We start from the raw sequence: 14,764 nt of genomic DNA, 5'->3' as shown, positions 1-14,764 counted from the left end.
AACAAACATTTCTGTTATTAAATCCAAATCCAAACCACAGCTGCGTATCTGCTACTGTGAAGAAAATTAACTCCATTCCAGCCAAGACCTCCTGTGACAAAGGTGTACACTGCAGTGAGGTCCCCTCTCAGCCTTCTCTCCAATAAGCTGTGTGGCCTCAGCTGTGCGGCCTCAGCTGCTCCCAAGTCTTGCCCTCCAGACCTCTCTCCATCCAAGCTGCCCTCCTCCTGATACTCTCCAATAGCTTTATATCCTTCTGATGTTGAGGTGCCCCCAGCACTCGAGGTGACGCCGCCCCACTGCAGAACACAGCGGGACAATCCCTTCCCTTGCCTGGCTGTCAGTGCTGTGCCTGATGCCCCGCAGGACAGGGTTGGCTCTCCTTGCTGCCAGGGTACTGCTGATTCATGTTCAACTTGCCATCTTTGGATCAGAAAGAGATCAGGACTTCCAGATCTTACCGTGAGATCAGGGCCTCCAGATCTCACTGTCTGATCTGAAGCTCCATTTGCATACTGTCCACTGATACACACCTGACCTAGAGAAGGAAAGTGGCTTTGACCAACCCTAAGACCTCTGAAGAGCACAGATATTAAAAAAAAAGCTACCTTGAGAATGTGTGCTGCTGGTTGTGCCTCTGAGCTCCTCAGCACCCACAGGAATCAGAAATATGTGTTTCAGAAACAGTGTGGCCAGCAGGACTAAGGAAGCGATTTTCCCCTTGTGCTTGGCACTGGTGAGGTAACACCTTGAGTCCTGTGTTCAGGTCTGGGCTCCTCAGTTCAGGAAGGACTTTGAGGTGCTGGAGCAAGTCCAGAAAAGGGAAACCAAGCTGTGAAGCACAAAAAAGCCTGGAGCACAGGTTTTAAGAGGAGCAGGAGTATTTACCCTGGAGAAGAGAAAACTCGGGGGAGATCTTAATGCTCTCTACAACTCCCTGAAAGGAAGGTGTGACCAGGTTGGTGTCAACCTTTTCTGTGAGGCAACTGGCAATAGGACAAGAACACATGGCCTTAAGCCGTGCCAGGGGAGGTTTAGGTTGGACATTAGCAGTAATTTCTTCACAGAAAGGGCGATTAGACACTGCAATGGGCTGCCCAGGGAGGTGGAGTCACCGTCCCTGAAGGTGTTAAAGAGAAGTCTGTACGCGGCACTCAGTGCCATGGTCTCGTTGACATGGTGGTGTTGGGTCACAAGTTGGACTCGATGATCTCGGAGATCTTTTCCGTCCTCATTGATCCTGTGAATTCCAGGACAAGGCATCCCGTTAATCTGACACCGCGTGACTGCAGCGCCCAAACCCGGCCGCGGGCCGGGGAGAAGCGTCCCCAGCGTGCTGCCGGCAGCCGGGTGACACCGCCCCGCAGGTCCCTCCCCTCCCGCCTCGCTCCTCCCGCTGCCGGCCTCGCTCCTCCCGGCGCGGGGCGGCGGTGCCCGGTGTCCCGGTGTCTCCGCCCCGCCCCGGCCCGCCGGCCGCCGCCGCCGCCGCCGCCATCGCCATGAAGTGCCACTACGAGGTGCTGGGCGTGAGGCGGGACGCCGCCGAGGAGGAGCTGAAGCGGGCGTACCGCCGGCTGGCGCTGCGCTGGCACCCGGGTACGGCCCGGGCCCGGCCGCGGCCCCGGCCCCGCGCGGCGCGGAGGCACCGCGCTGTCGCCTGGCTCGGTGCCGGGGGCGGCGGGGCGGCTGCTGCCGCCGAGCCTTACCGCCGCTGACACGGTTTCGTTAAATTGTCCTGCAGATAAAAACCTCGAGAACGCGGAGGAGGCAGCGGAGCAGTTCAAGTTGATCCAGGCGGCGTACGACGTGCTCAGCGACCCACAGGAACGGGCCTGGTGAGCAGCGCTTGGCCTGGCAGAGGCTGTATTAGCCCTGGCTCTGCCGGGGCTTGTCCTGCTCCTGGGCCTCGCTGCAAGTCAGCGCGGGCATCCGTGGGCAGGAGCAGCCGCTTGGCTTAGGCTTTGTAGGAGTTGAGAGCCATGCAGCCCTTTGGAGAGGCGCAGCTCCGCACGCTCACCTTCCTCGTGGTGTGCCGGGAGCTGATGGCGTGCTGGGCCCCGAGGAGCGCCCCGCCAACAGCCAGGCTTGGCCTGGTGCTCCTCCCCGAGCACGGGGCAGCTTGCACGGCAGCTCTGGTCAGCCTTAGGCCTTGGGCAGTGCGTACAGGTGTTCAGTCCTAATGTAAAATACACACACACGCATCTCTGAGGGATTGCTGCTCTGAATGTTCTGTGTAGCTTGTTTTTCACATGGGCTGAAGCTTGTTTTTCACGTGGGCTGGGGGAAACATCTCCCAAATTATGCGACCAAAGCTGCCTGTACTGAGTTTGCCCTCCTTGAAAATACAGGACTGTTTCTCAGTTTTTATGTGCTAGTGTATGATTTGGGCCTTTTTTGAGTGTGTGCAAGTACTGGGTGATTTAAATAGTGCCCTACCCATTTCTGGAAGTTTGTTGAGGCATCTTGCTCAAGTGTGATTGTTTGGTAGGTGGCTGTTGAGGAATTGCTGCTATAGATATTGCAGATAAAGTAATACTAAGTAAATTAAAGGTCAAGAGAGAATATTTACTGAGTCTGTCATGCTTTTCTCTCTGAAGACTTTGGATGTGAGGAACAAATTACAGACAGTGGGTTAAGCTATACAGTGATGAGATAGGTGTACTGTGTTATTTATGAGCACTGAGGAGTGTTCTGTGTCTCTACATCCGTGATGCTGTGAATTTTTTCCAGGTATGATAATCACAGGGAGGCTCTGCTGAAAGGGGGAGTTGATGGAGACTATCAGGATGATAGCTTGGATCTGCTGCACTACTTCACTGTTAGCTGTTACTCTGGATATGGGGATGATGAAAAGGTAATGAATCAATTAGTCTTTAATGAATCAGTTTAAATTCCATTATAAGTGTTGGCATCTGTTTTGTGTTTAAGTTATATGTAGAATTGTTAGCACAGCTTATACTAATCTAAGACAAAACTTAATCTAGATGTACAGGGAAGCTTTAATTCCTGCATATTGTCCAACAGTTAATTGATCATAATATCCAACTATACCATACAACTACAGATATGTGTATATTGTTTATTTATCCTTTACAGTGAAGCATTCCACGGCTTGCAATACCATCTGTTTATTTAGAAATACTTTATCAAGCTAGAACACTTAAAATTACAGAAAAGCAATGTAACAACAGTCGTTGAGGAAGGTGTGTATAATTGAATTCCCTATTGGCATTTACAATTCCCTGTTAGATTTTAAAATACTCACCATATATGGAAAAGCTCCAGGTGATTAGAAGAACCTCTGCCAGAGAAAATACTTACCTGTCTTTGTGTTACTGTACTAGGACTCAGTAACATATTCATTTAGAAGAAGATAGGATATTTAACAGTGAATTTTATATCTGGAACTTTCACAAAACTTGATCCCATGTAATTAGAAACTTATCGCCATCTCCAGTATGTGGAAACTTTTTTGAAATTTGTATTTGACTACAGGTGTGAGAGAGACAGAGATGGCGTGAAGGAGGTGAAAATAAAAGGCAGGAGAGATAGTGGAACTTTTAAGAAGGGTCTTGTACCTACAGCAAGTGCTTACACGGCCTTTACCCAGGTTTTGAGTTGCTCTTGCAGAGTAGCAACGTTTCTCTAAAATACACGACTGCACCCAAGCATTTGTACATCTATTATTGAGCTGTGCAAAAGACTGATTGATTGATTGATTGATTTCAGGGATTCTTTACAGTCTATCGACAAGTTTTTGAGAAGATTGTGAAGGAAGAGTTGGAATATATGACCCAGGAAGATATTGAAGAATTCCCTATGTTTGGATATTCCCATAGTGACTATGATACGGTAAGGGCAAGCGTAAAACGGAACTGAAGGTAACGGAGTTAAACCATTACTTTGTCCCAGAGGAAAGGCTCCTGCTGATCTCTGAGGTGCATACAAACCCATGTAACTGTGGTTGTTTTCTGCTGTTGTAGACCATTACTGTAAAGGAAGTGCTCTGATTCATAATATTTAGCTGAATTAAGATTGGTATTTCCTGTTGGACTATAGAATTAGCCAGGCCTATAGGGTGAGTTGTCAGACAGATACTTCACAGGGCTAACCATCAATTATGCCAGTGGAACTTAAGTGTAGCGCAAGACCTATAAAGCAAAATAATGGATGTTTTCTTTGCTTTCTGATGAGAGTAGTTTACCAGTGTTTAACACAACTTACATTACAGAAAGGGGTATTGAGCTAATTTTTTTTTTCCAATAACATGTAGTATCTTGCCTCCTATAGGAAAACTGCATAGCACTTAGTGCATAGCACAGCCTTTAGAAAATAGATGTGGTGTTGATCTGCAGTGTGAGCTTCCACTATGATAGCACTGTCATCCGCAGTTAGCCTGTAGTCAGATTTGAGTTGGAAAACATTGCATGCTTTCCTCTGTGAAGCAAGAAGAGAAAGTGTATGGGGACTTGTATGACTTGAATTCTTGTCACCTGGTTTGCCAACTATTTGTTATAAACTATCAGAATTAGGATTTTTTTTTTTAAGTTACCAGTATGTCTGTGTCGAAATTAAATAATGAGGTAATAACACTTTCCCTAGGGAATAACTGCACAGTATGAAGTGCACTCAAATGTTGCTTCTAGTCTGGTACTTCTCGCTGTCACCTTCTCTGTATGGCTAATTATTTATGAAATTTAAATTGATACATCCTTTAAAAGTTAGTAGCTTCAGTGGTACAAAACTTGGCTGGAGTTGGAAACAAAAGTTAGAAATCAAACTTCTTAAGAAGTGCCAGAACTGGTGTTTGGAGGCAGGGAAAAGTTACGGGGTTGATTAACAAGTGGAAATCTTTCCCAGGGAAAATATAGTATCTCTGAACCAGCTAAAATCTGTCTTTTAATGTAGTTATCTTGAAGCATCTTTTGAAAACTGCTTGCTTTGAGGCCATGGGATAAATATGATTATATACTCAAAATAGCTTTAATGCTTACCTCAATTAATAACTGCAAAAAAGGGCTGGAATTCTAGCACCAACATACTTTGACATCTGCCTTGTTCACGCTGTTCTGGAAGCAGAGTGCTCACTTTTTCCCCCCCTGGGGATTCATAGGGATATTTTATATGAAATAGCCTCTGTTTATAGAGCGGTAATTTTCCTTGTTGTCTTATATTCAGACAAAGACAGAGCACTGTCAGAGGATTCCAGCATTGCAGTGCTCACTTTTCTACACAGTAGGAATATAATGGGAAAAGAGTTTTAGAAGAGAGCTACAAAAACTCTACAAAGGCTTCAAAATCTGTGATGTGAATAGTCTCTGGTTTGGTCTACTCTGTGAATTCACAAGAAGCTTGAGAGGCAGCTTGATCAGTGCCAGGTAGCCAGGAAAGATATTCGTAAGGCCATGAGTTCACAAGCCTTCATGGGAAGAGAACACTTGTAGGTCAATTAGGTGCAGAAACAAAAGTGATCAGCTCCAAGTATGAGTAGTAGGCAAAACAAAATCCACCTGGGAGTTAAGCAGTGGCTGCTGTACAGGCTGCTGGGGAATGCCAGAGATGTGCAGGTTGGTAAGGTAGCTGTTGAGAATGGGGAGAGTCTCAACTTACACATCTGATGAAGGGGAGGATGATCCCTGTTATCAGTTGATAGGTGTGCATCCTTTTGCACAGAAGTATCCTCTTCTGCAGCAGAAATCTGAGGTAGTTAGTCTCATCTTACTTAAGTTATTGGAGGAAATATTGGTTATTTGATTTATTGGTTATTTTTTGTGATAGCAGAGAAAAACTGTAGTGACTTACCTGCTAGAAGCCACAGCCATGAATTTTGCATGTAGATAGGCTGCTGGAAGTTATTGTTGTGTTGTTCCTCTGAATAAAAATTGATAGTTGTAGTTCCTGTGAACAAAAAATGGCAGAAGGAGAAGATGACTCACTAGAAGAAAACATATCAAACCATTAGGTTAAATACTTCTGTGAGGTATCCTAAAATATGAACAGTAGGGAATATAGGAGTGAGTAGTAAAAAGGAAGATTGGTGGGGCAAGTAGTGTAAGAAGGGAGTTTGGGCATATCATGATGGCTAAACATACAAAATGCAGAAGGATAATAATTATTTGGAGAGAAATAAAGAACAAACCCAAAGTGATTATGATGCCATGTTGTTAGTCCAGCATTTACTCATGAATCGGAAAAGAGAGGAGAATAAATAACGATCACTTACTTTTTCTTTTAATGCGAAAGCTAGGGGGCATAATTTTAACTGACAGTCATTAGTTTACTGACAAAACAGGAGTAAATGTTTCTTCACATAGCCCCTTGTTAAACTGTAGAAGTCACGGCTCCTTGCTGTTGTATCATCAAGGGCTATTCATTTCTGTCTTGCTCAGGAAGCAGACAATATACAGGGAAGAAATAACATTATGTATTTATTTTGCTGCTCTTTTTATGCTGTGCAAATGTATGGCTGACCTCTCATGTGGTTTAATGTGGAGGTTCCTAGGCAGTCTGTGCAAGTACCAGCTTGCAGGCAGCATGTCTGATTCTGATTGTGCTTTTCAGTTTGACAGGAGAAATATAGCACAGCTAAGTAACTGGACACTTGTTGCAGCGGGGATTACTGCAACAAGCATATTTCAAACCAGGAGTCCCGTGGAAACAAAGTATATATGGACAGATTCGTGGTAGATGTTTCAGAGATGTTTATTTTCCCAGCCGCATGGCGGGGGCTCTCCTCAGGAACTCCGCAGTCACGGGACCCGAGGGTCCTTGCCCGCGCAGGGGAACGAGGCTGACCAGGGGCAGGGAAACCCCGTGTCTCCCCCCCAGGGCCCCTCTCCCAGGGCTCCATGGCAGGGGGAGGGACCCCAACAGACACTAGTGTCAGCATGATCCAGTCCTACAGGGGGATATTTTTAGAAGTTGCAGTTTGTAACAGTTTAGAGAAGTTTGTTGAATTGACGCACTTTCAAACTTCAAGGATGATGTTAGAAGTTTCTCTAAACCTTCATTGCTCTGAGGCAAAACTGTGGCCTGTATAGAAGTTCAGAACAAAACTGTTACAAAAGTCCTGAATTATTTGTATGATTTTTGTGTCCCCTCCTAAACAAGCGGCTTAGTTTTGTTTTTTTCTTACAGGTAGTCCACCCTTTCTATGCATATTGGCAGAGTTTTTGTACTCAGAAAAACTTCGCTTGGAAAGAAGAGTATGACACACGACAAGCCTCAAACCGCTGGGAGAAACGAGCTATGGAAAAAGAGAACAAGAAAACGAGGGAGAAAGCAAGGAAAGAGAGGAATGAACTGATCCGTCAGCTAGTAGCCTTTATTCGTAAAAGGGATAAAAGAGTACAGGCTCACAGAAAACTTGTAGAAGAACAAAATGCAGAAAAAACTAGGAAAGCAGAGCAATTTCGGAGGCAACAGAAGCTCAAACAAGCCAAGTATGTACATGTGGAACAAATCTTTGCTTTTTAACTTGGAGAAACCATGAGGATATAGTATAGACGTAGATTCTAATAGTAGCTCCACTTACTCTTTTAAACATCCTTGAAAATATTAGGTATTAATTTTGGTCTCAAGTCTTGAGCTGTTTAAAACTCAGCTTTCTGCATTGTACTGACTTGTAGAGATCTAAGATAAGTGGGGAATGGTTATCTGGGTGCTGTGAGTAAATGGCTGTAATAGCACAGAACCCGGTGTGCTTTTATTTAGCTGGGGAAGTAAAATTTAATAGCTGTCTTTGTTTCTTTAAAGAAAAAAGAATGTAAGTTTTAGAATAAGGGCGAACAGGACTATAACAACCTGGACTTAGATCACCTTCATCTGCGTGGAGCTGTACCTGCTAAAAAGAAAGAGGGGAAAATGAGCTCAGCTTTACCTTTCCTATTTTTAGAAAGGACCCTTTCATTGGACTAAATGCAGTATCTGATGCTTTTTTTCTCAAAAGAGGAAGAGGTGGTCTCCTGATATAACCACAATTTATTTTTTCAACTGGAAGAACTGTTTGCCTGCACATATGAGGGAGGAGCTTCAATTCTCATTAAGAGTGCACTTGCAAAATAATGGCATATTGATTAAAATTATGTAATAACATATATGGAGTATATTATGTACTGTTTTTATATATATACATATATACTTTCTCCCTTGGACAATAAAGAAGAATTATGCATTTACTGACAGGTGGCTTGATAATTCTGAGGCCAGAGGCCAGCTGGAGCAAAATTCAGCTGTCCTGTAATGCCCTGTTTGATAAGTTGGGGTACACTTAGATTGGGAAAACTGAGCTGGTACATTCCCATAGCGCACAGTCAAGGAGTAATGTGCTTGTGGATTTTGTTTTCCGATGTTGTTTGTGAGTTTGGATCTTAGAGCAGGATTGAGCTGACTTCCCTGCTGTCAGCTTGATACTGACCATTCTGCGCAGCACTTTCTGCCTGAAATTCAACCAGGATCCACCTGCGTTAATATCCCTGCTTGCAGTGTAGAGGTGCCCATTGACATCACAAATGAACTCAGATTGCTCAGAATTCCACTTGTTTGCTCCATCATTGTAGGTTCAGAACTTTCCTCCTGAAGTGCCCGAGAGGAACAGTTATCTTTAAGTAGAAGTTACCTTTAAGTAACACTGTTCCTGTAGTTCCCATCTCACAGACACAGTGTAGAAGTTACTGTATTATTCTGCTTGCAGACTTGCTGAGCAGTACAAAGAGCAGAGCTGGATAACTATGTCAGATCTGGAGAGAGAACTGCAAGAGATGGAGGCACAATATGAAAAGGAATTTGGAGATGGATCAGGTGGTGAAGATGAATTAGAAGAACAGGAGACAAAAGGCATTGAAGGTATGGTGTGTAGGGAGGTGATGTTTACTGAGTCACTGCAGTCTGAGTGTGGCTCACTTAGAGCATCAGATTCACAGTTCTGACTGTGATGCAACTCACTGCCTCCCTCTGAGGGTGCTGGGCTAGAGTCTGTTCCTCACTGGTGTTTTCCTTTGAACAAGCTGCAGCTGTTAATTTATACTAATGTCTGATTTGGTGGGGTGATCTTGATCTGTCTGTGTGTCAGTAGTACTAGAGAAATTGAATGTCAGTGCTGTGACTATTTTCTGGGGCTTAAAGAGCAGCTTGTTCAAAAATTACTCATCTGACTTTGTCTCTCTGATCCCCATTAATCTCTTCAGACAAACTGAATGATGAAGCTGAAGAAGCTGAATTTGTTGATGGTCTGTACTGCCCTGCTTGTGACAAATTGTTAAAAACTGAGAAAGCGTAAGTGCTTGTGGTTGGGGATTTGGGGTGGAGGTGTTGGCTTTTAAGTCCTTTAAAACTGCATTTTAAAGAATTTTTAACTTCACATAATGGTCAGTGTGGTCTTTCCAGTAGAGACATTGTCAGTGCAGAAATTTCCGTACTTAGTAGAGCTTAATAATGGGCCTGTTATTAATTTACGTGTAAATATAATGATGTTTGCTCAGAGCAACATGCGGTAACAATCTGCTCTTCACAGCATGAAGAATCATGAAAAATCAAAGAAGCATCGAGAGATGGTATCACTCTTACGACAGCAACTGGAAGAGGAAGAAGAGAAATTTCCTGTGTCTTTGGATGATGCAGATGGAATAGAGACCAAAGAGGAGGAAGAAACAAAAGACATGCCCAAACAGAAGTACTTCAAATTGGTTTTAATTTTATCATGACTCCTGATTTACTAAGTATTAGTGGCCTTCAGAGGGAGCTCCTGATGATTTGCCCCTGTATTGCTCTCAGTGTTGTGCAATTTGAAATACTTCTTAGTATCAGAGTTCCAGTAAAACACATGCATTTTTATGACTGCATTTGAGTGCTGTAGAACAACAGACTCATGTTTTCTCTGCTGCTTAAATTACATGTTAAGGAAAAGAAGGGTTTGTTATTTTTCAAGCAGAGGGGCTTCCACAGAGCTAGTGCTGATTGATTTGGTACTGTCAGTTGATTTTTGGCATAAATGGAAAATGAGAGTGCTCAAAATCAGAATTGTTACACAAGTTCATTTTTTAAATAGCCAAAGCATAATCCCAACTATCTCACTAGTATCTTTGGGTTCAGTCTGAGCAGCATAAATGTTTTACTAAATGCAATGAGTAGTTTGGGAGACCTATTGTTTTAGTTTCAGGCATGAGTAACTATTTTTGTGGCTACCTAATATGTTAAGAGGATAAGGGAAAGTATAGCTTGATACCTTTTTAGGAGTCCTACTAGTTTTTGGGGGTTTTCTGTAAAAAAAGTAATTTTTTAATTATCTTTACAGACTCTCAAAGAAACAAAGGAAGAAACAGAAAACAATGAAGGTACGTAGTCATAATGATACTCTGGGAACTTTACAACCCAGTTTTGTTATCTCCCGACAAATTATTTTTTTGTCCTGCAAAATAGGAGAACTTGAAATTCCATGGAATTTGAAGACTATTCAAAAATATTTGTAATTCTTCTTTGCCTCAGAATAACTTTTATTAGACTTATTATAATAATATTTTATGATAATAACATCACAGACCTCACTTCATTCTGTTGGTGCAGATGCTAATACGTGGTGCTGACTCTAAAAAGGCTGAAGTCTTAAGTGTAAGAAAAACAGATGGAAACAGGCAGATAGGGAGAATGCAAGGAATTGATCAGGAAGACTAGTAGTGGCCTTGGGGCATTAACAGCTCAGTTTGGTGGTCACTTCTGGCTTTAGTTGCAGGAGTTGGTATAATGCATTGTTTGTTAATTTCTAATTTAGAGGGAGTGGAAAAAGCTGCCACAGTATTGGCTTCCTGCTGACACTGTAGCAGTTGGAATGAGCCCATCAGTTCCACCTTTCTCTTGAACACAAATACCACTGTTACTTTGTAATCTGCTGTACTCCAGGATCTGAGTCTGTGCTTGATATGACAGATCTGTGCTGACAGCAACAGGTGAAATTCACCAAGTGCAAGCTGTTTCAGGCTTGAGTGGCAGGAGTGTCATAGTCAGCACATTTTTCTGTCTGCCTTCCTCAAACTTTATCCTTTCCAAGTACTTACTCCTCAGTTCTAGCCTTGTTCCAATGACCTGTCTGTACCAGGTCCTGCCTCTTCTGTGCTTTCCCCTCTAATTACCTATTTTCTGTTCACCTTTTCTGCCCTCTCCCACTCCATCATTCTCTTGTTCTTAAGAAACTTTCCTGAGACTTTCAAGCAACTGAAGTTTTCTGGCTTCATATTGGCTGGTCCAATTGTATAGTCCAAGTATTGGCTTGACCTTCATGTTTCTGTGCAGACCGTGAGGCTTTAGTGACCTCTTCCCTCCTCTGTCTGAGACCAGAAGGTTTGTTCTCACTGCAGAGGTGGAACATAGTCACTGTGGCTCTGTTCCGCAGAGCCTGGTGAACAGGCTGGACAGTAGGTGCCACTCTTGCATTGCACGAGCTGAAAACTTGTGCTGAGAGATCCTAACCTCCATCCTCTGCAGGAGTACAGGGAATCTCTGTGGGTTTTGTTTTCTTTTCCTGAAGTTGAGATAAGCCAAATTTTTTTTCAAGTAGCTGAGACTGTGCACTAGAGGTGATAAAAGTTGTAACAATGGGGTGTTAGGTCAAACTTGTTAACCTGCTTTTGGAAGCTTTGCTGTTCTGCTTCAGACAGGGAGTTGATATTTTGCCAAACTCTGTATATTGAGTCTAATCTGACGCATGGAAAAGGCTGTCAGTATCTGTAATGCTAGGGAAGGAAAATACAGTGTGTCTATCTAATTTCAGTCAGCTCAGTTATTTTGGCTCAAGTGTCCTAGTGCAGTTGTCTGGCAAAGAAAACTGTAATCTAAGTAATTAACCTTTTGCAAAGATTAAAAGCCAAGCCACTATCTGGGAAATAAAAATGGTAGTCAGAACAGGATGAATCCCGTGCGTAATTAAAAGCTACCTTCATTCTCCTCTTCTGTAGTTTCAGAGGCTGTTTTATTGGTGTTTCTTCCCTTCACCACAGGTGGCCTCATCTTTCAAAACAGGAGAACTAAAGTTTTACCTGTTACAGTCTCACTGAAAAAACACAGTAAAATTAAGAGGGTCCATGGCTTTCTCTCCTCCCAACCCACCCATGTTTGAGGTAAATGAGTATAATACTATAAACATAGTCACTAACGAACTGAAAATATTTAACTTGGATTTCTTCTGTTTGTACAGGGTTATGAGGACTCTTTTGATCAAAGTGCTGATGAAGAAACAGTTGAACAAAAGGAGGTGCCCAGCATGGAGAAGGACAGTGGCTCAACAGAAGAATTATTAAATGATGGCCAAAGATGTGCTGTGTCAGAAGACACAGGCATTAGAGATGATGTCAGCCGGGAGAATGAAACAAAAAGTGAAGAAAAAAGGTGTGTTGGATTGCAAGATTGCAGTCACTGTATCCTTCTGTGTCATGGTTGATACTGTCAAACAAGGATAGATATACTCACAAATGTGGACTCTGGGGGGGCTGCTCACCAAAACAGGTTTAAATAAATACAATACTAAGCAAAGAGTGTAGGAACCTCTTTGAAGTGACATTTGACTGCAGACTGCCATATCACTTCCCAGGAGCTGATTCAACATCTTGAGATTAACAATTGATTGTATAAATTAATTTTTTTTTCCTGGAAACACTTGGTATTTTGTTTTGTGAAGAAAGAACAGGGGAAAGCAGCAGAGACATTGATAACTGAAAAACATCAGAAGCTTGTAGATGTTGAATGTTCGTGTGCACTGATCTTGGTTCCTCTTTGTCTGTTAGCAGCATTAAGCCTAAAGGGAAAAAAGCCAAGGAAGCAAAAAAGTCTGCCAAGGCATCTTCAGAGAGCTCAACAACGGTATGTCAAGTTACTTATGCTATTTAAGATAGAATCATAGAATTGTTAAGGTTGGAAGGGACCTTAAATATCGTCTAGTTCCAGTAGACTGTATTGCTCACCCATCCAGCCTGGCCTTGGACACTTCCCAGGGATGAGGTGTCTACAACTTCTCTGGGCCAATGCCTTATCACCCTTACAGTAAAGAATTTCTTCCTAATGTGTAATCTAAACCTGCCCTCTGCCAATTTAAGACCACTGCCCGTTGTCCTGTCTGTCTGCCTGTGTAAAAAGTCACTCTTCCTGCTTTATATAAGCCCCCTTAAGGCACTGGAAGTCTGCAGTGAGTATTCCCTGGAGCCTTCTCTTCACCTCTCTCAGCCTGTTTTCATAGGAGGGGTAAAAGGTGGGGATCATATTACTACAAAGAAGGCTGGTTTTTTGGGCACCTGCAGTCCACAAATTCTGCCCCTGTGGTTTTAATAGAACTGGAACTTCAGCTCTTGTTCTCACAGAGAAACACAGGACTAAGCTTAGTTTCTAAGAGAGTTGGTAAAGTTCTGTATGCAAGGCAGTTCAGATAAATTAAACAGCTGAGGACAGAGCTGTTGTCACCCAGCAGGTGACAGGCAGTACTATTTGCATCTTTCCAATATTGATGCTTGCTGGAGAGTGAATCTTTGTAGTAACTACAGCTAAGACATAATAAATTCACTACGTCTCAGAGCCCAAAGCATTGCCTGTATGGTCAGGTGTGATCAAAACTATTCTTTACTTTGAATTAGATCTGTAAGGCTTCCATTCTTGGTTTTTACTTAAAGCTCTTTGAAATTTCGTGAAGTTGTATTTGTGATTATTTTTTAAAAATGTCTGTGTTTAATTGTTAATGCATAATGGAATATTGATGATAGAAACAAACAGCTTATTCATGCTTCATTGTCAAGGAGAAACTGCGTACAAGAAATTGGTGTATTCCGTACAAATGTGAAGCATTCTGGGGTTCTTTTCTCATTGTAGAATGAAGTTCCCATCCACTGTGTAACCTGCAATTGTACATTTCCGTCCCGAAATAAATTGTTTGAACACCTAAAAGCCACAGGACATGCAAGAGCAACGACAACACCGACTGTAAATGGAGCGGTGAATGCCAGAAACAAAAAAGAGAAACGTAAAAACAGATAGAACTTTGCTACAGTGACAGTCTTCAGAATTGTACAATAACACTCTCCCAGAACTGAAACATGCACATTGCCTGTGTCTGGAGTTAAACAAAGAAGTACCAATTTAGGAAAAAAAACGAAGATGCACAAAAGGAATACTGTCTTGTGAAGGAATCTGTGCTTTCTTCTGTTTTTAACAACCTTCCTTTAATCACAAAATGGTTTGGTGGCATGGCACAGGTGCTGCTTCCGCAGAGCCACCTTGTCTAAAGCCCCTTACCCTGCAGCACCTTTCACACCATGGGTGGGGAAATAGTAACTCAAAGCTACTCACCCTGTGTTCCTGTAGAAACCTGCATGGATGAAGTACCCACACAGAGGAAATAATAAATTATTTTGACATGCGTGCTGTTGCTTTTCTTTTGAGAGGGCTCAGCTCAGGGTGAGTGTAGCCAGTAGCAGGGCCTATGCTCAGCTGGGGAGAACATGGTGCTAATAACACCCAGGTTATGGGTTTAATCCCTCTATGGGCCATTTACTTAAGAGCTGGGCTTGGTGATCCTTGTGGATCCCTTCCAGCTCAGAATATCCGTTAATTCTTTGATCCTCTATCAAATATGAAACACCGTCAAGACACATGCTTTTCTTCTGCCATCCTCAAACGACTTAATTACATTAAGCAGCAGACAGAAGGGAAGGAGCAAAATGACAAAGCTGTTTAATCAGTTTTCACAATTCCTATTTGTTTTGTACATCTACCTCCATAGCAGGTGTTGGGG

At 42.9% G+C, this 14,764-nt stretch overlaps 1 protein-coding gene across 3 annotated transcripts; it reads left to right on the top strand.

The window, feature by feature from the left end:
* The first annotated feature begins 1,428 nt into the window (after nucleotides 1-1,428).
* On the top strand, nucleotides 1,429-14,391 carry DNAJC21 (DnaJ heat shock protein family (Hsp40) member C21). 3 transcript variants are annotated; one of them, XM_039566760.1, is made up of 12 exons: nucleotides 1,429-1,596; nucleotides 1,742-1,835; nucleotides 2,731-2,854; nucleotides 3,730-3,852; nucleotides 7,138-7,442; nucleotides 8,693-8,844; nucleotides 9,186-9,273; nucleotides 9,512-9,670; nucleotides 10,292-10,331; nucleotides 12,185-12,375; nucleotides 12,774-12,846; nucleotides 13,843-14,391. In XM_039566760.1, exons 1-12 carry the CDS (start codon nucleotides 1,500-1,502, stop codon nucleotides 14,005-14,007), a joined length of 1,611 nt encoding a protein of 536 aa, XP_039422694.1. In that variant the 5' UTR covers nucleotides 1,429-1,499; the 3' UTR covers nucleotides 14,008-14,391. The 3 variants fall into 3 exon arrangements, with proteins under 3 accessions (XP_039422694.1, XP_039422693.1, XP_039422695.1); XM_039566759.1 differs by having other exon boundaries at nucleotides 12,771-12,846; XM_039566761.1 differs by having other exon boundaries at nucleotides 12,771-12,846; nucleotides 13,770-13,853.
* Nucleotides 14,392-14,764: the final 373 nt, after the last annotated feature.

Source organism: Corvus cornix, chromosome Z (assembly GCF_000738735.6).
Source record: "Corvus cornix cornix isolate S_Up_H32 chromosome Z, ASM73873v5, whole genome shotgun sequence".
Lineage (NCBI taxonomy): Eukaryota > Metazoa > Chordata > Aves > Passeriformes > Corvidae > Corvus > Corvus cornix.
Note: the sequence above shows the minus strand (reverse complement) of the source record. Positions and strands in the feature narration are given on the sequence as shown.